The 20,929-nt window shown below is 35.9% G+C and overlaps 2 protein-coding genes across 3 annotated transcripts; both read right to left on the bottom strand.

Annotated features, from left to right (window-relative positions):
- Window positions 1–5,402: 5,402 nt before the first annotated feature.
- LOC108988490 (probable tyrosine-protein kinase kin-31) lies at window positions 5,403–14,524 on the bottom strand. Its single transcript, XM_035687348.1, has 4 exons — window positions 14,002–14,524; window positions 12,803–12,924; window positions 6,044–6,253; window positions 5,403–5,531 (listed from the first exon to the last, which is right to left on the bottom strand). Exons 1-4 carry the CDS (start codon window positions 14,294–14,296, stop codon window positions 5,403–5,405), a joined length of 756 nt encoding a protein of 251 aa, XP_035543241.1. The 5' UTR covers window positions 14,297–14,524.
- On the bottom strand, window positions 8,706–10,810 carry LOC108988467 (protein FAR1-RELATED SEQUENCE 5-like). Of its 2 annotated transcripts, none has more exons than XR_004800859.1 (3): window positions 9,148–10,810; window positions 8,990–9,067; window positions 8,706–8,910 (listed from the first exon to the last, which is right to left on the bottom strand). XR_004800859.1 is itself a non-coding variant. In XM_035687545.1 (3 exons), the coding sequence occupies exons 1-3, from the start codon at window positions 10,366–10,368 to the stop codon at window positions 8,862–8,864; spliced, it is 1,038 nt and encodes a 345-aa protein (XP_035543438.1). In that variant the 5' UTR covers window positions 10,369–10,810; the 3' UTR covers window positions 8,706–8,861. The 2 variants fall into 2 exon arrangements, 1 of the variants encoding a protein (XP_035543438.1); XM_035687545.1 differs by having other exon boundaries at window positions 8,990–9,061; window positions 9,452–10,810.
- Window positions 14,525–20,929: the final 6,405 nt, after the last annotated feature.

Below are 20,929 nucleotides of genomic sequence, written 5' to 3'. Positions count from 1 at the left end.
AATCACAACCTTTGTACCGCTCCTCCTTGTAATATGGGTTCTTGAGACAGGTTCTTCAATGAGCCTAGATTTTAATATAATCTAGGCTTTTGAAACGTGCTCTCAACGGGTTTAGATTCTCCATTCATTGACTTGATTTTGATTTTTTTTTTATGAGTTTTCAAATGGATTGTAGGTTCAAGGGATTCCATTCCCACGGGTTTATATCATTTGGTATTAGAGCCAGGTTTTCAATCAGGTCTGATTCTATCTTTTAATTTTTGCATCTTTATATTTAATTCTAGGGTTACAACAACAAAAAGAAACAAAAAGTAGGTGTCGAAATTCTTAGGGTTTTGGGTTTGGGTGAAATTTGCATTATCTAGAGTTTCAAAATTCTAGGGTTTATTATATCTCTAAGTTTGTCAATTGCTTGAAGTGTCGCTCTATTGATTCTCTTCTACTTCATTGTCAATTTTTGTATGTTTAAATTCACTTGCTTGATTTTCACAATTGAATATTGTTGTTTGTGATTGAATTAGAGAAAAGAAAAAAAAAACAATCGTAAAAAAAAGAAAATAGAAATTTTTTCTTAAGCCTTATCATCAAAGGGGGCTACATACATCATTATAGTTGGCATCTTGTCTTATAGTTACTCATTCATTCGTATAATTTTCTTGATCCTTGTGTCGTTTTTATTCCTTCCGTGTTTCTCTTGTTCTTATTTCTTGGACCTAATTACTAGTTGGGATAAAATAAGTTTGCATTGTCATGATTGAGTTCAATTAGTTCTTAAAGAACTTGAGTGGAAAAACTCTTGAGGTAAAAGGTAAGAGAGTGTAAGACTATTATCGGGAAAAAAATCAATTAAGAGTGAAACACGAGTGAAGTGTCATTATTCGAATATAAACACGTAAGTGAGTATGTGAGATTTTCCATTAACATTCTTTTTGTACAGCACATTATGATGTCTCATAAGAGTGACTTATCACAAAAGGGGAGGATAAATAACTCATCATTTGTGTTGCAAGCCATGCAACAACAGTTTGAGCAGTTGAACTTGGTGTTGGGTAAAGTGAGGGATATGATGGATCATCAAGAAGCGGTAGTTAGAAATCTACATGGTATGAGAGATAGGAGGCGACGTGAATCTAATATTAAAAATGGGTATGAGAATGAAGAGTATGGTGATTCTCTTGTTGTCAGGCGTGCATTCAACACACAAATTAAGATGGATGATACAGAGTAGCAAAGTGAGAACATTTTTCATACTAGATGACATATCAACAAGAAGATATGTAGTATGATCATTGATGGAAGGAGTTGTATAAATTTGGCTAGCACTACTTTAGTAGAGAAATTGAATTTACCTACCTTAAAACACCCTAGACCATACAAGTTGCAGTGGTTGAGTGATTGTGGGGAGGTTAGGGTAAATAAGAAAGTGCTAGTTTCTTTTTCAATTGGAAAATACTAGGATATGATGCTTTGCGATGTAGTGCCCAATCATGCTGGCCATATTTTGTTGGAGAAGCCATGATAGTATGATAGGAAGGTGATCCATGATGGGTTAAGGAACACGTATAGTTTTTTAAAATGATGAAAAAATAATAAAACTTGCTCCTTTAATTCCAACACAGGTCCATGTGGACCAACTAAAATTGAAAAGTGAAGTTGCTCAAAAAAGAAAGAGTGAAAGTGAGAGTGATCAAAAAAGAAAAAGTGAAAAAAAGATTGAGCTAATCAAAAAAGAAAAAGTGAAATAGAGGTTAAGCTAAAAAACAAAAGTGAGATTGAGATTGAGCTAAAAAGCAAGTGGGAATGCGAGATTGAGAAAAAAAGAAACAGTGAAGCTGAAAAGGAGAGAGAAGGAGAAAAATGAGGAAAAAAAAAGATGAGGGCGAGGTTGAAACCTCAAGAAAAGAGAGAATGAGTTGAAAAATAATTGTGAGGCTGAAAGTTCAAAAAAAGAGGAGTGTGAAATAAAAAAAGAGAGTGAAAAGGAAAAAGAGAGAGGGGAAAAAAGAGAAGGAGGCCAAAACATCAAGAGAAAGAGACAGTGAAAAAGAAAATAGAGAGGTGATTGAGAGTCAAGAAAAAATAGTGAAGCTATAAGAGGAAAAAGAAAGAGAGATTGTAGAGAGAAACAGAAAAATAAAAGTGAGTTTTTATGCTAAGGCAAGCTTTTATACTAACGAGTTTAACGACTCTTTGCCTAATGTTGTTGTTTCTTTGTTGAAAGGATATGTGGTCACGATTCCTAGCGATATATTTAGTGGATTTCCACCTATTAGAGAGATAGAGCATTACATTGATTTTGTGACAGGTATGACAATTCCTATCCGATCTTTCTTTGAAGAACATGAGTCATTGACGCACTTGAAGGGACAATGTAAATTGAATAAAATGCATGCCAAGTGGGTGCAATTCATTGAGAACTTTCTCATGTAATCAAGTACACAAAAGGTAAGGAAAAATTTGTGGTTGATGCTTTAGCTAGAATGTATGTCATTTTCATAATTTTAGATGCAAAGTTATTGAGACTTGAATGTGATAAGAAATTGTATGTTAATGATAATGGCTTAGCTAGTATGTATGGAGTACATGAGAAAGCATCATTTGGTCAATTCTATAGACTAGATTGGTATTTGTTTAAAGGAAATAGATTTTGTGAGCCTACTAGTCTTATGCGTGAGTTGTTTGTACATGGATTTGATTTGATGGATCATTTTTGTGTAAAGAAGATTTTATACATGTTGCATGAACGTTTGTGGGAGTATCATTTGTCATTCATTGACTTGCTGCATGAACGTTTGTAGGAGTATCATTTGCATTTCTTTGAGTTTGCATATAATTGGAGTGGTCATTTTGGTGTGAGGAAGACTTTAGATGTGTTCCATGAACATTTGTGAGAGTATTGTTAGTCATTCATTGAGTTTGCATATAATCGGAGTGTTCATACTATTACTAAATTTTCACCTTTTAAAATTGTTTATAGACTTAATCCATTTATTCCTTTAAATTTAATAACTTTACCTGTTGATGACAGGAATAGCTTGGATGGACTTTTCCAAATTCTTGAACAAATTAATAATAATGCATATCAAGTGGATCTTACAGGTAAGTATCATGTTTATGTTATTTTCAATGTTACTAACTTTTTTCCCTTTGATGCAGGTAGAGATTTGAGGTCGAATCATTTTGAGGAAATGGTGAATGATGGGCACCAAGATGGACCTAGTCTTAAAGATCATTTGCAAGTTCCAAATGGGGCCAATTACAGGATCAAGAGCCAAAAAGATCAATGAGGCAATGCAAAGATTGGTGCAATCCACTTGGGACGAGTCTAGCAAGAGCCTAACATTTAATATGGGCTTGATGTATGAAGATCAAGTTTTGATTCATTTGATACAAGCTATGGAAGAACGCAACAAAATGACTTAAAGACTTTATACTTGAAAGCTTTCAACTTGTTTAATTCATTTAAAAGACTTATTTTATTAGTTTAGAATAATTGAGTTTATTATGAGAATGACTTAAGGGGGAGCCTACTCAAGAGCATATTAGAAAAATTATTATTTTGTTGAACTAGGGTTTCAAGAAGTTAATGTAGCCGAGTATTGTAGACATGACACTAATCACTCAAGGGCATTTTTGGAAGATGGATATTTATTTTGGCTAGGGTTTTAATTAGGTTTTGCTTTAAATACTCTTTGTAGCCTTATTTTAATCAGTTTTATGAAATTTGTTCATTGTGAGTTGAGTTTATTCCTCTTGTTTTTGATTGAACTTTTGAACTTATCAAAGGTAAATCACAACCTTCGTGGCGTTCCTCCTTGTAATCTGGGTTCTTGAGACAAGTTCTTCAACGGGTCTAGATTTTAATATAATCTAGATTCTTGAAACAAGTTCTCAACGAGTCTAAATTCTCCATCCATCGACTTGATTTTGACTTTCTTGGATGAGTTTTCAAATTAATTGTGGGTTCAAGGGATTCTATTCCCACGAATTCATATCACAACCTCTCTCAAAACCTTATCACCAGGAGACAAATTTATGGTGCAGTGAGCCTTCTGCAAGATCTTAGTCTTCTCCTTGTTTGATAAAGATCCCATATTCTTTTCTCTAAGAAGTGCATCCTGCAGACCTTGTTGAACAAGAAGAGCTCGCATCTTGATTTTCCATAAACCAAAATTATTTTTTCTAGTGAACTTCTCCACATCAAACTTGGCTGTCTCAAACGATGTGGCTCTTATACTGCTTGTTATAATTTTGAGTCTTCTTTACCATCATTCCTTTTAGCCAATCTTTGTTCATGGGCTTGAAGAGATCCCATTAATTCAGTAACTGAAAGTGTTTGCAGGTCTTTAGACTCTTCAATGGCTGCTACTATATGATCATACTTCTCGGGTAAGATAATTAAAATTTTTTGAACCATCCTTTGATCAGTCACCTCTTCACCATGAGCACGGATTTGAATAAAGCTTGAAGTTTCAAAATTTCAAACTCTCTCCTTAAACCTTGAAATTTAATGAGTTTTCCCTTAGCATTTCCTTGAAATTTTGACTGCATAATCTCCCATGATCCCTTTCAAGTGTTGGCCCTCATCAATCTTGAAAATATTGATTCAGAGACTGCCTGCTACAGGAAGAATAAAGCTCTTGCATCCTTGGTGCTTTCTTGCTTGCTTTGAGTTGAATCCGAGACTCCTTCTACTGGTGTTGTCACTCCCTTTTCCACTACATCCCATAGATCTTGAGATAGGAAAAAAGTCTTCATTTTAATGCTCCAATAATTGTAGTTTTCACCACTGAAAATAGGAACTGATGTTGTTGCTCCAAAGGCAGCCATTTTCGACCCTCAGGTGAACCTGGTTAGCTCTTATGCCAATTGTTGGTTTTAAACAAAGAAGCAAGCAGAGAAAAATAGAGGAAATTCTTAAGAAACCTCAACCCAGTTGTTCACAGATTGATTCTATGGTTCTGCCTTTTCATTTCACTTTAATCACATACTTATACTATTACATTGAGACTCACAAATTCGTTGATTGAAATACAACTTCCCAAAAATAGCTAACAAGAACAAACACTAATAATAGTAAACTAGAAAACAAAAGAGTTTCTGGAAAACATAAATTAACTTCAATAGGAACCCGAGTTCGTATCATTGCTATAGCTTGAGAAAGAAAGTTTGTGATTGTTAGCGTCAAACTCTTAGTTTGTGAATCGGAGATTCGGAACGTTGACGAGTTTGTCGTAGTTCTTAAACTCCCCGGAGCTGCCGGTGGCTCATGAGCCGTAGCTGGTGAAGTTGGAGTAAGCAACATTTGCGTTGTTTGTGTAATTGGTGAAAACATTTGCGTTGTTTGCGTAATTGGTGAATGCTTCGCTGTGGGCAGTGGAGGCTCCGCTGTACTTCTTGAACTAGTCACCAGGGTCGTTCAGCCCATCGGAGTAATTCTTGAAAGAGTAGATGCCACCTCGACGAGAAGAGCCGTAGTCGGCGAAGCCTTTGTTGGAGTAGACATCAAAGTTGGCGTCTTTGTCACAGCACTATGCTCGAGGAGTTGAAGGTACAGTACAAGTTGGCTAAGGAGCATAAGGTATCGAGGTGTGCAGGGAGGGAGTTTTGGGTGGCGGGTTTGGTAAGAATGGCGGAGTCGATTGCATTGAGAGGGGAAGCTTTGGACAGAAGGAAGAGTGGTTTCGGGAGGTTGTTGGAGATGCGCTTGCTCCAGTAGCGGATCAGGGAGGCTCTGGGCATGAATGAGTTAGCTTGGTGTACTTCTGGAAAGCTTGGTGTCATTTCAGTACTATTTTATGTGATCTTGGCTTGAAAAACCTACAAAGATAGCAAAAAAGCCCAAGAAGGTAGAAGAAAGAGTGTTATAAAAGTGATTTGTGTGATGTTAAGCCAAAACAAGAAGAGATCAGAAAGAGTACTTGGTCTACTCAGAGCATAAATAGAGATGGCAGCCTGTCTTTTTCTGAATCTTTGTTTTCTTTTGAACTGGAAACCACAGTATTATGAAGAACAAAAGAATTGCAAACACTGAGCAAGATACAAATGGTGGGTACCCCCTAGCAAGATCTAGTGTAAGCTGGATGACGACCTTAAAAGCTAGCTTCCTTCTCCTGTTTTTTATGAGGTAAGATTTCAGAGCACCCCCAGGCAGATATTCCACAAAAACACAATAGATATTACTTGGCATGCCAATTTGACCATTTTCAGTTTGTATCTGTAGTTCTGATGAGCCCATTGTTGCCCCTATAAACTGGATAGTAAAAAGACCATAATGTCAAATAGGACAGAAACTACAATGAAGGATGACAGAAATATTAATAATTTCATCTATTTTCCACAAAAACAGAAAAAAAAACCAATTGAGAAAGGGGGAAAAAAAGAATCAACTTGAACTGTATGTACTGTACATTCATAATAGCTAAAACATCCAAATGCACGAACTCTTTTTAATCGTCAGACAGCAATAGTACTCGAATTGCTACTATGACATCGGGAGATGAGAAATGCAGCCCAGAATATAAAATTAATGAAAATGAAATTCAAAAGGGAAAAAACATGGTTTGAGGCTTCCTTAGTCGATAACATTAGCAGCCCTATACCCTGCCTTTTCTTTGTCCCACAAGAAGCAAGGCTTCCCGCCATGGTCAAAACTTCAAGGTTTGTGCTATTAGATCAAATGGCCAAATATTATATAAAGGAAACACAAAGGGAACTTTGGATCACGAGGATTATATAAATGGAAAACGCTACCCATCCCGCCCTTAAGTCCCGTTTGGACATTCCGCTCGACGTGTCAATACACGTTGCAAATGAAATAGAGTAAAATAAAGACACGTTGTGATTTTAAAACACAACGGACCCGAACCCGCGCGAACCCATCTCCACTTTGCAAGCATCCACTTCGCAAGCAACCTTCACGAGCAGAACCCGTTTGGACCAGCCATCGATGCCGAGCTCCCTCCCTCCATCTCGACCTCATCTCCCCTCCCTCCATCTCCGACCTCATTTTCCTTTTTTTTTTCCTCCCCGCGCTCTCTGCTTCTCCCTCAACCGTCTACCCCGTTCGGCGCAGCCATCTCCCCCAGCCCCATGAGTTCCAGCCCCACCAGTCTCTTTGCCATCTCTCCGACGGATCGGACCCAAGGTATGGTGTTTTTGTTTCCCTTTCTCAGTTTCCCCTGCTCTGCAATTGATGTTCGAAGGTTTTGTTTGTTTTTTTTTTTTGTGGTTTGTCTAGGATTTGTATTTTCTTCTGAGATATGTTGCTCTAGTCTTGTTATGATCTCTATGTATTGTACTAAAGAAGGGAAATAAAATGGAAAGATGGAGAAATTTGTGAAACAAGAACTTGCACTTTACATGTTTGTTAAAATGTCTCTGTGAAAACCGATTGCCTCCATCTGCTGGGAACCTCAGTGGGCTTCGCATTTTGAATTTAGGAGGCTATAAACATCTTATGCATTTACCAAGCAGTATGTTTCAATTTTAAGCACGTAAGGGAACTTTATGCTTATGATTATTCAAATCTTACTCCATTTTCGTCAATAGTTTTTCCAGCACTGGAAGTTTTCAATCTTTAAGAACTCTGCCATATCAAAATTGGATTTCTTTTTAACACTTAATTGTAATTCGACATTGCAAGAAATAGATCTTGCAGGGACTGATATTGTTAGCCTTCTAACAAGCGTAAGAACATTTGATGCTTTGAATATCCTGATCTTGGAGGATTGCAAGAAACTTAAAGGAATCCTAGAACTCCCACCAAATATAAAAAAAAAAAGTACATGCTAGTGGATGCTAGTTTTCTTTTAATTTTATTATTCACTTAATTTATAAGCTAGATTTGTTGTTTATTTGCTGATGTTAATTCGTGTTGCCAAATAGATTCGTGTTTTTTATTAGTTGATGTTAATTTATAAGCTAGATGTGTTGTCTACTATTTATTCAATTAATAAGCTAGATGTGTTGTCTTCATATTCCTGCACGAGACTAGATATTCTACAATGTTGGAAGCACGTTGTAGCACTAGCAATATCTCACGCTCAAAGAACTCTTGTCAAAATGAATACCCAATATGCTTTTGTGGTATTAAAGCATGCAGATGAACTGCACATACAGAGGATAATGACTGGCGTCGATTTTTCAGTTGTCAAAACTTTCAGGTATCTCAAATCTAAATCTTGTTTGCTGAGAAGTGAATGGTAATCCTTGTTTCCTAATGTGTTGGCTGATTTTGCAAGCTGGGCATTCTTGCGGATATTTTTGTTGGTATAACCCAGAAATACCACCATATGGCGAGAAGAAAATCAACCGTTTAAAAACCGAAATTGAAAAGATACAACTAGCAATGGATGTCCAAACAACTCGACATCGACTAGAAACGGAGATTGAGAGGCGCAAGAGAAATGTTGAGAGAGTCATTGTAGTTTTAGTAATTTCAATGTCATGGGTACTTTGTTTAAGCTTATTTTTTGGGAGGAAATGCTAAGACAATATATAATCTTTGAAGTTAATTTCAATGTCATGGGTACTTTGTTTAGGCTTATTTGCAGGGAAATGGTAAGACAATATGTAATCTTTGAAGTTAATTTCAATATCATGGGTACTTTGTTTAGGCTTGTTTTGAAGTAATTTCAATGTCATGAGTATGATTATGATATTGCATCAAGAAACTATTATAAAAATGACGATTACAAAAACAGGTTCAATACAATCCCAATATTAGAAGTAATGATCTAACTACGTCAATACAAAAACAGGTTTAATACAATCCCAAAATTACAATTAATGATCTAAACACGTCAATACAAAAACGGGTCCAATAATATCCCAAGTACAAATTTGTCTCATTGTATCTATCAATCAAAAAGCACTGAAGTCCTGATGGAAAGCCTCTGTAATGTTGTCCTATAAAGGCATAAAAAATCTTGTCAGTGTCAACACAATTCACTAAAAAGATTTTCAAAATATTTCAGTTTTACATTACCTGTGAGTGATGAGCAGTCGAAGGAGTTGAAAAAAAGTCCGGCGCATGTGTCCAAACTTGACTTTGTTGATCCTAGTGCTAAAAGTATAAATTAAAAATAAATTAAATAAAAAACAAGTAAATCGTAAATTTAGTATTCAAAATTAATAAAAATGAACCTCAGCTTGGTTATTGTGCAATCGCCTTTTCGTACTGGATTTCTTAATACTCTTCTCAGTGGGGTGCACTTTTCTCTTAGACGGTGGTCTTCCTTTACTCCGAACTACCAAATGACTAAGAACTCTAGGGGTTGAAGCCTCCGTCGAAGGAGCTGTATCAACTGTGTTGCTAGTATCATGATCAGCGATACCAGGGTACTGTGTCTTCAACTGTTCTATCTGACTAATCAATTTAACACAACTGCTCTCAGCCTTTGAAGCATTGGAACACAGTTCATAGAAACAATCTTGGATCCTATCGTACCTTCGTGCATCGTCGATGCTAGTAGTGTCATACCTACTTTTCACGAAGGTGTGTTTTCGCTTAATATCTTTCCTCCACCGATCCAAGATGTATTTTGATGGTACTGTATGTTGGCCCATTTGAGTTAAGACATGGAGAGCGTGTCTACACAAAATATCCCTAAACTCAAATAATTTACAACTGTATTTCACATCAATGGGATCTTGATCAACTTCCACATTAAAGGTTACACGTTTTAATAAGTCATTACCAATTTGAACCTCATCCACAACAACGAACATATATCTACCATCCTCACACCCCATCTCCTTAGTAGTCAAATATAGAAATCCTTGCAATTCCTCTTGTATCTCCTTGAATTTAGCAAAAGTATATGCACTTTGGAATTGCTTCTCAAGAGGATAACGACTTATGCACGAAATGTCCGTGTTAAAGGAATTGAAGTTAGCAATTACTTCATTCTCTACCTTCCTCCTAAGGGCCGAATCATACTGGTCAACAAATTGCTTCAGAGTAGTTCTAGAGTGAACGTAGTCGTCAAAAAATGCATTCATTCCTTCACTTCGCTGTGTGGTTGACATTCCTGCCCAGAATGTGTCTCTAACATAGGCTGGCCCCCAATAATGTCGATCACTATACAGTGATACTAACCATGCATTCTTATGCAAATCATATGTATCGAGCATACGGCACCAATGTTCATCAAACTCATGCTGACTGAAAGAGTCATATACGCATCTATGTATGGTACTCTTGATTTCCCCGTATTGACAATGTGAGCCAAATTTCTCAGGAAGTTTTTTCATTATATGCCACAAGCAGAATCGATGCCTAAAAGTTGGAAACACCCTCGATATTGCAATTTTCATGGCCTTGTCATGGTCTGTGATGATTGCATTTGGCGGTTGGTTATTCATACACTGCAACCATGACTGAAACAACCACTCAAATGTAGTTGCGTCCTCATTGGATTGACTGTCCAATCCATAATGATATTATATATTAGTTAACTGTCCATGGTGGTTCACACCCACAAACGGTACAAAAGGCATTTTATACGCATTAGTTAGATATGTTGTATCAAATGTAATCACATTCCCGAATGATTCATACACAGCTCTACTCCTGACGCTGCCCAAAACACATTCTTTAACCGCATCTCATTGTCAATGTCAATCTTATAATAAAACTCCGGATTTCTTTTTTGCATATCTTCGAAATAGTTACATAGAGCTACACCACCTCCAACCCCGAGGCGAAGTCGTCGTGCTTTGTCAATGTAGTTTCGACACTCCTTCTCCCCGAATGTTACATTCTCATAACCTCCCGCCTCAACAACCAAAGACTTAAAATTTTTGGACAACCTTATACCTGCCTCGTCATTTATTTCAAGCCTCTTAGCAACACGAGCATCAACCTTCTTAAAGCATCTGAAATGTCTTGCCTTCCCCGGACTACAGGCATGGGTGTGATCCAATATCACCTTAGATATAGTATATCCACCTTCAACATTTAATACCGCATTAATTCTAGCCTTACATCCCATCTTTACAGTTTGTCTTGGTTTCATAACATTGGCAACCGTACTCTTCAATGTGCCTCCTCGCGAGCATGCCAAGCAAAACCATCTTACTGTCCCATCGTCATCCTGTCTAATATTCTTTTTGGATACCCCAAACCCTTTCTTCTTACCATACTTCATATAATAAGCATGCACTTCTTCTACAGATGAAAATTGCATTCCAACCGTAGGTTCTTCAATTGTTTCATCACCTCCAATCTCCTTATCAATTTCTACCTCATCACACTCATTATTTGAAAATTCTATATCGGCATCCATTGCAACATTCAAATTCTCTGCAAATATACAACATGTGAAACAAGGATATTAAAATAAAGCATTGGCATAAACTAAATTTGGCATAAAAAAGATCAAGCAAAGGATTCATATGTCTATCATCAACTAAATTTTTTAAAATGACTAGCTACCATCTATTCCTGCAATTCCATAAGTCTTGAAATTCATCAGCTAGCTTGAAGGGTTAACTTCTAGTTTACCCAATCCATTTCGATTTTCATAGAGACATTTTAACAAACATGTAAAGTGCAAGTTCTTGTTTCACAAATTTCTCCATCTTTCAATTTTATTTTCATTCCTTAGTACAATACATAGAGATCACAACAAGACTAGAGCAACATAACTTAGAAGAAAAAACAAATCCCAGACAAACCACAAAAAAAAAAAAACAAAAAAACAAAAAAAACAAACAAAACCTTCGGACATCAATTGCAGAGCAGAGGAAACTCAGAAAGGGAAACAAAAACACTATATCTTGGGTCCGATCCGTTGGAGAGATGGCTGAGAGACTGGTGGGGCTGGAACTCGTGGGGCTGGGGGAGATGGCTGTGCCGAACGGGGTAGACAGGTGAGGGAGAAGCAGAGAGAGCGCGGGGAGGAAAAAAAAAAGAAAAGGAAAATGAGGTCGGAGATGGAGGGAGGGGAGATGAGGTCGGAGATGGAGCTCGGGAGCTCGGCAGCAATGGCTGGTCCGAATGGGTTCTGCTCGCGAAGGCTGCTTGCGAAGTGGATGCTTGTGAAGTGGAGATGGGTTCGCGCGGGTTCGGGTCCGTTGTGTTTTAAAATCACAACGTGTCTTTATTTTACTCTATTTCATTTGCAACGTGTATTGACACGTCGAGCGGGATGTCCGAACGGGACTTAAGGGCGGGATGGGTAGCGTTTTCCTCTATAAATACACATAAGGCATTGCCTCTCCTATAACTAGACATGGACAACCAAGTTACATGTGATAGAATGGCATCAGACATTTTCAACAATAATTGAAATTCGTTTTCTTCCCTTAATTGTTCTTTTAGCACTGGTAGTGGTTACGTTCTTGGGAACCATTTCTCAATTTGTGTTAGCTTCAGATGCTGACTCCAACATGCCTTTCCATGTCTCTCACTTCCATGGAGATCAATACAAGGAGCAATTTAGGTAGCTCAAACACGTTAACCACTTTTTCCAGCACTTTTTTTTAGCTTTGAAGGAGTAAATTACAACAATTTTAAAGAAATGGAGCAGCATTTTCGATTGTAGCCTGCATGTTTGATACAGATATTTGGACCAGGCAGCAATACTTGAGTTTGTTTTATTCAACTTAACCAATTCAGGTTGGTCTAATTCACTTTAACAGTTTCAAAATGAAAACAATATAGGAGATTGCTTATAAAAAAGGCAGAGGTGCCTTGCATCTATCTGAAAAGATCTATTATGCAACAAGATTAGCTATCCATAAAGCCATAGTAAACCTTAGTAAGACAGAAAAGATGCAGAACTAGAGAGTAAACCTTAGTAACATTTGGATGATCTAGCTTATGCCACACAGCAACTTCTTGCGTAAAAGTTGCCCTTAATGAAGCAATCTCAGCTTCTGTCCTATGACCCTCCTCACCCCAATCGAGCAATTTAACTAAATATCAAGAACGAATACAGACCACAGAAAACCACTGTTAACAGCTTCTGGGTACTACCATTAATGATATATAACAAATGTAACCCACTTAGCATAACAAATTCAAAAGAGGCTAACATAATCTTACAAAGAAATTCAATAGCTTTACTAAATTGTGACGACGATGAGAGGAGAAAACAAATCGTAATATTTAGATACCACACTAGATTAATTACCATGTTTCTTGATAAGACCATTTTTTCTAATAAGACCTTAACTATAGGCAGAGATCACATGAAAGTTCACAAATACAATAGCATCAAACAAGTATGTCCTATCATCAGCAAATTCACTCCGAACCCGTGTATAAGTTACAGATTTCGTAAGAGTACAGAATCCCCAATCCCTTCTAGCATGTAATTAGGTTATCTCCAGTATACTTCCTGTGTACTTGGCATTACCTAATTACGTGGTTTTAATAAATTCTTTTCAATTATAAAAAAAAAAAAAAAAATCCCCAAGGATTAAGAAATTTTAATAGTTATTAAAAAGTCAAAAAGTAGAAAAAGTACCAAGAGATTGTGTCAGCTTGCCAGTCAGAATGGCCCCTCAATTCGCTATAGGACCGACGGAATTAAAGTATTATATCAAAATCAACCAAATTGATTGAAGACAAGTGCATGCATGTATGCAAAACCAACTGGGTATCATTTGAATTGCCAAATCGTTAAGAAAAGATTAGATTAATCCAAAGAAAAAAACACAAATACTACAAGTAACAACTTTCCATACAAAAAAAGCTCCTTCAAGAAATGACAATTATGGAAACTATATTAACGGCAGCCCCAGCCACAAGAAGGGAAAAGCTACTAGTAAAAAAGGAGAATGGGTTCTGAGGGAAACAAAAATGGGAACGTCGTGAATCGAGATTTCAAGCCAAAAACTAAGAACAAAATTAAAAAGAAACAACAAAATTTGTGTAAAATATAAAATTTGGCAGATTATAATCAAACGAAAAGGAGAAGTAGATATAGAAGAAGAGAAAATAATAATAAAAAAAAAATTACAAGTCGGGTGTGAGGAAGGGAGACAGACCGGCGACATCCTGGCCGTCGTAGATGCCACGGTGAACGGTGCCGAAGGTGCCACGGGCAATGACGGCCTTGATGACGAGCTTGGAGGGATCGATCTCCCACTCCTGCCTCTCCTTCTTCACAGTCCTGGAGGTGGTCCTGACGTCAATATGAATACTATTGCTAAGAGTATGGTTAAAAGTGCCATCCTCCTTCTTCTTGTTCTTCTCCATGATCCAAGCCCTGTTGAGGTGCTCGTCCAAGCTCTTCAGATCAATCTGATCGGCCCTCACAAACCCATCGCTGCTCTTCTCCATCTCTTGGCTCTCTCTGAATCGGGTATGCTTAAAGATCAGAGAGAACAGTGAGAGAGTGCTAAAGGTTGGGTTTTAACCATGTGGGTGTAGATATGGTGGATCGTCTTTCTCTTTGTTTCCACTAAATGTGTAGTTTTTGCTGTGGATGAGTGTTTCTTCCTTCGCCAATTATCACCCATGTGTGCACATGGAACTGCCTGTTCATAAACGTTTGCTTCTGACCCACTCTGGTCTACCCCTCTCCTCCCCTACTCCCCTACTCCCCAGTACTCTTTTTACCCTTCCCCATCCCCCTCCCCCTACTATTTAATCATTTTTCTTTTCATTTTTACATGTCTTCTTCTATTTTATTCATTAATTCCATCATTTATATTGCTGAATAAATGGTTATTCCAAAGTTTTCAGTAATCTATCTAGAATATTTTTTTTTTGTTTTTTGACTTTTTTTGGTTGGTGGTGTTGTAGCGAGAGCATATCTGAGGTTATATTCGGAAGGAAAATGATAGGGGACCGAAAGTGATATTTTTTGTATTTTTTTATTAGTTAAAAAAAGTAATTATTAGTGAATGTATGTATTTTTTTAATATTTAAAAAATATTTTTTAAAAAAAAGTACAATTATACTTATTTGTACAACGAGACACCATTTTCGATCCTCTAACGTTGTCGTCCTATTTTAGAAATAGTGAACACTCATAAATGATATAATTAGAGTTTTCTTGAAATAATTATAAATTATAAAAATAATTTCTTCCTCTTTGATAATGCAAGATCTCATTCATCAACCTCTTATTCAATCCAAGGAACTAATAGTCCAATATTAATACTATTATATAGTCTAATATATTATATAGCTATACTAATATATAACTAATACTAATAGTCTAATATAGACTATAGTTATAGTTATACTAAATCACTATAACTAATACTAATATATAGATATACTAATAGTCTAATATTAATATTACTACATAGTCTAATATATTATATAGCTATAACTAATACTAATATATATGCTAATACTAATAGTTTAATATAAACTATAGTTATACTTATACTAATATAGTTATACTAAATCACTATAACTAATACTATACTATAGTATTAGATATAAATCACTATAACAAAATATATATAACTATATATAGTATTAGTATTAGTATTAGTATAGTATATAGTATTATTATGATTGTATCACTATAATAGTATAATATATAGTTAGTATTATAGTATATAATATAGTATACTATATATTAATATCACTATATATATTATATATATAATTAATATATATATATAAAATATATACTATACTTCGTATTATATATATTATGCATATAGACTAAATTTTAGTCCCAAAGGCCAAACGGCGTCGTTTAATGGGGTTATATATATTACGGTCCCTCCCACCCCCACTCTCTCTCCCCGCTTGACCATCTCTGATTCTCTGCTCTGCCTCTCGAGTCCCTGAGTTGCCGCAGCTGTCTCTCACTCTCAACCCCTCTCTCACGCCGTCAACAGCCCCTCGCCGTCGAAACTGTTGGTCCGTTCTGTTCTCCTCCACTTCCAGTTGTTCCCAAGGTTACAGAATGACAGATATTGTTTTCCCCTCTCTCGGCGAGCTAATTGGCATGTGAACATATATATGCTTTTTAATTTTCAAAATCTTACATTCACTTCATGAATCATTGCAATGTTTCAATTCATTGCTAATTGATTCATTTCATTTAGGGTTTTTTTTATCGAATTTACAGATTTGAGATTTATGATTTTTTACAGATTTTGAAATATGATTAGGGTTTATATTTATAATTTTTTTGTATAGCTCCCCATCAATCTGAATCTATATTTTATAACTGTGGAAGGTATAATTTTATATTTTATATTTTAGGATTTAGGGTTCATATATGTTGCATAGCTCTCCATCGAGGATGAACATGTATAGTTCCCCATTGAGTTGAAAATAGCTTGATTTCTTTCCTTTTTGTTTTTGTGGGTAATTTTGTTTGTTTGTTCATATATATCTGTTAGTAGATTTGAACCTGATAAATTTTTTTGGGTTGCATGGATGTCAATCAGTGATTCTACTGGTTTGGTTTCTTGTGTGTTTTGTTTTTTCTTGAATCATTACAATGTTTTCTTACATTGTGTGTATTCTCTATTTGAATTTCTTTATGTGTATATTCTAAGTGTATTCTTTTTGTGTGTATTGTTTATGATCTTTCTTGCATTGTGTGTATTCTCTATTTGGATTTTCTGTTATTGCATTGATGATTTTTCTTTCTCTATTAATATTTATTTTGTGTATTGATATAAGGAACCCAAAAACTTTTTCTCTTGTGCTATGTAACAAAAGGCGGGTACTTTGCCCTTTTGGCTTGTCATTGCAGTTCATGTACTTGAGATTTCTTTATACCAATTTATTTGGTGTCCATTGAACACTTATAAAAAAAGTCAGTTTTGGTTGATCCTTTTTTTTTTTTTTTTTTCTTTTGTGTATTTTTTATGAACTGGCATCAATATGTGCATAACTGCATATTGTAAAAACTTTAATGAGCTTCTGATTTAGGGTTTATTTTGTTGTTACAGTTTTTTTTTTCATATCAGATTTTATATTTTTATAGCAGATTTTTCTATAGCAGTTTTTTTGTTATAGCAGATTTTTTATGACAGCATATTTTTTACATGGGAGCAGTTTTTTTTATGGTAGAATATTTAATTTTCTTTTTATCGCAGAATTTGTTTTATGGTAGTTGATTAAAATCGGACCGGAACCGGTAAAACCAGAAGTATCGGTTTAGGTGGATAATCAACGCATAATCAGTTTTTGAAAATGTAAAACCGGTACATACCGGTTTGGTCCTAAATTTTGTCTAAAATCGGACTGAACCGGACCGGTTACATCCTTAGCCTTAACAGACACCAATATAATTTCGCCACGTCACACATTCCATATGAAACCAAAAGAGGTGCATCACATTGGAATATGAATTCTGCAAAGCAAAACCCGTAAGCCCCATTGTTCCTCACATTGCATTCCTCGAACTCAAGCTGTAACTACATCAGCTCACTCTTCTCTTGCCGTTGTCACCCATCGCCGCTCAGTCACCCTCCAGTAATTTTGCTGTCACCCATCATCTTCGACACCCACCATCCTCTTCGTCGTCCAACACAAACCCACAAACAAACTCCAATTCATTTAAAATCACAATAAAACCCACTCTCAAACCGGCTGCCAACCATCTTCGTCGCCCACCATCCTCTCTGTCGCCCACCACAAACCCATAATCAAACCACAATCCATTTAAAATTACAATGAAACCCATTCTCAAACCTGCAATTTCAAATCTAGTATCTATCGTCGGTGACACTGGATTGATGCCAGAAAGACGTCGGTGGCAGCACTAGGTAGAGAATCTTGTTGGCGGCACTAGGAGGGTCACGATTAGGGGCTGAGAATGAGGAGAGTGGTGATGGAGGGGGCTTCCGTGCGAGAATCAACAAAGAGGGAGGGGAGAGTGGCGTAAAGGGGTCGTCATCTGGGTTCCGTGGGAGAGAATGAGAGCCATAATACCCTGGGTTTCATGGGAGTGAGTTGGGGAGAGAAAGAGAGGGCAGCGTGCGTAATACCCTGCAATGGGGGTACATAGTAACTAAAGTGAGTTGTCTATGCGGAAGTCACCCATTGGAGGGTTCTTGGTTGGGGAACAACAGTTGAACCAGTTATAAGATTAACTCATTAATATATCTTCAAATTGGTTTTAATTATGGAAAATATTGTGTCCACCGAGAGTGGTCAACGGAGAGTGTCCACCAATTTGTGTTTTTTTACTTAATGATTAAGAAAATATTTTTTAATGAGTTTATATTTTTGTTTTTTTTTAATGTTTAAGGGAATTTAAAAAATGTTTGAAAAAAAATACACATTTGGTGGCCACCGTCTAGTGGATTTAGCATCATCCTTTAATTATTTAGTACTGTTTTCATGTCCACAATTTTCTTACACTCAAAATTGAGCAAAGTCTACCCAAAAAAGAAAAAGAAAAAGAAAGGAATTAGCAAGTAAATGAGCCTTTGATTTTGAAAGGAAAAACAAGAGAAAACAAATTGGTTTGATACTAATAATTTTTGGGAAATGCTGAAGGGTCATGGAATGGCTTTAATACAATCGTAATGGCTCGCGGGGTGCTACCATGGGCCTAGATCATGGTGGCCCGATGACCCACTTTACTCAAGGCTCAAACTCCTCTAGCCCGATAGGGCTCATGTTAGCTTGTTAAGGATATGAACGTTCGCCCGTTTATCCTGGGAAGGTTGGGATGTTCACTCATTCAAAGTGAGTAAATAGCTCAAATGTTTCGAGGTTCAAATTTTAAATAGTGGTAGAAACTGTTAGTTTGGATGATTCTAAGAGGTCAAAAGCTTTATTTAAAGAATCTAGGCATGCTAATGAAAACTCTGGAATAATTTAGCTCTAAAAAGATTCATATCATTACTCAGGCATCGGAGACACCCTATCAAAACCTCTAAGCCACCTTACTCTTTGGTCGTAAGAGATCAGAAGTGGGTAGCAGTAAAACGTCCCCAACAAGTCATGTGGAAGTTAATTAGTACTTCAATTTCGGATGGACAATCTTATTAATTATTTGCAATAAAATATGTTTTTTGATTTAATAAACAAAGAAGGAGGCTAGCTAGCGACTCATGATCATATATTTATTTATTTTATAAGCTAGCTTGAATTGGAGTGAAAGGAAAAGTAGTGTTCAAGGTCAATGCATTTTTATTATACAACCAAATCAATCTCTTTCAAGATCAGTAGAAGTACTCGTTGAAAAAAAAAAAAAAAAACACATAAAGTAAAAGTGACCCCCCGCGCGGGGCCTTAATTTTTTGGACGGCATGCATCTCTCAAGTAAACATCGTTGAAAGACACACCATTTCATTGTACTATATAATATATCTCTTATTTAATTAACAAATATCTTTTACTTAATTTTCTTTAAATAATGATACATCCATCCGTCACAACTCCCCTCGTGGACTTATGTACAACCTTTCGGCGGCCTAATGGCATGATTTGCAAACTTGGAAAATTTGATAATTACATATGCATATTTAAGTGCTAGAAAGTTTCATTTAAAGGTTGATGATGAGGAGCTATAGCATGTTTGATGATCAGGGCACAGATCAGGAATATTGGGATTTGGCCGGGAGAAGACTATATCATATTGTACGTGAGCCATTAATATATATATATACATATATATATATATATATATGTATATGTAGGGTTTGAGTGTGATGGAAATAAAGTAATAGAAAATTAATTAATGTAAGTATATTATATGGTATATATATGTGGAAAAATTCTATTCATGATATCCCCACAAACCACATTTTTTTTATTTTCTTATTTTTTTCTCTTATTAAATGTGTGGTTATGGATGATGAGTAGAAGAATTCAATAAGTTTAAAGAGAATAAAATTTAAAAAAAAAAAGTATAGTGTGTGGTGGTGCATGTAGATGATTATTAGCAAAACTCATATATGTGGCCTGGCTTGCATGGAAAGAAAGTGACCTAGTTTTGTGGATGAGAACTGAACCCAAAAGGGGGACAGAAATAGAAAGAACATGATGTTCTCCCAATATATATCCAGCATATTAATTTATATCATCAAATGCATCGCACATCCGATCGAAACAATGCCCGGCCATCTCATGTTAAGCATGAATCCCTTTGTATGTGCAGTATATTTTTATATTTTATATTGTTTGATCATGATCATGATCAGCTTATTAATTAATAATTTATTATTATTATTATTACTAGCTAATTATAAGTTCAATTAATTAAGGTACTGATCCCTTTCATGTGCAGTATTTTATAAGAAAAACCTCCATTAAGCTACGTACCTGCATGCATCGCCTGCATGATCCAATATTCATAGTTTTCTAGCGATCGTCTGATATTGAAACATAATATATAATTGTTGGTATATATAACTGTTAGGGCGGCCGCATGAGTGCAACCTGTCGCAATGCATGCATGCCCTACAAATAGGATCAGAAGAAGAAGTACTTGGGCTGGGCGATCCCAGTGAGAGAGAGCTCCAACGTTCAAGCGATCAACTATTTCTTATTATAATTAAGTAAAAGATCAGTATCAAGTTATCAGGATAATAATGATCATATACAACCCTTTACGTACGTACCTTCCGGCATATTTTGGGTTCCAGCTTGCCTTTGAAGTCATGGGTTTATATATATAAATACATATATATATATATATCCAACAATTAATATGATCATGACCATCAAAGTACGTACATATTTTCTTCTACGCACAGATTCATGTATATTTATTATTAGAATAAATAAAATTGGAATTTAACAATTAATCCTAGGGCCTACATTAATCTAGGAGTTTGAAATTACAAATAATATTCCAATATTTTTGTTATCGTTGAGTACTTGAGATTGGAATATGCTAATTAATTAGTGCCACTATGAAAACGACGTATATAGGTAGAGTACATGAAAGTGATTTGTGTGAAGGATCGATAACAACGATAGGAAGTCACGAACGAATCCAACAAGATTTGGGTATACATATAAAACTTTGCAAAA

This window comes from Juglans regia, chromosome 2 (assembly GCF_001411555.2).
Source record: "Juglans regia cultivar Chandler chromosome 2, Walnut 2.0, whole genome shotgun sequence".
NCBI classification, from domain to species: Eukaryota; Viridiplantae; Streptophyta; class Magnoliopsida; order Fagales; family Juglandaceae; genus Juglans; species Juglans regia.
Note: the sequence above shows the minus strand (reverse complement) of the source record. Positions and strands in the feature narration are given on the sequence as shown.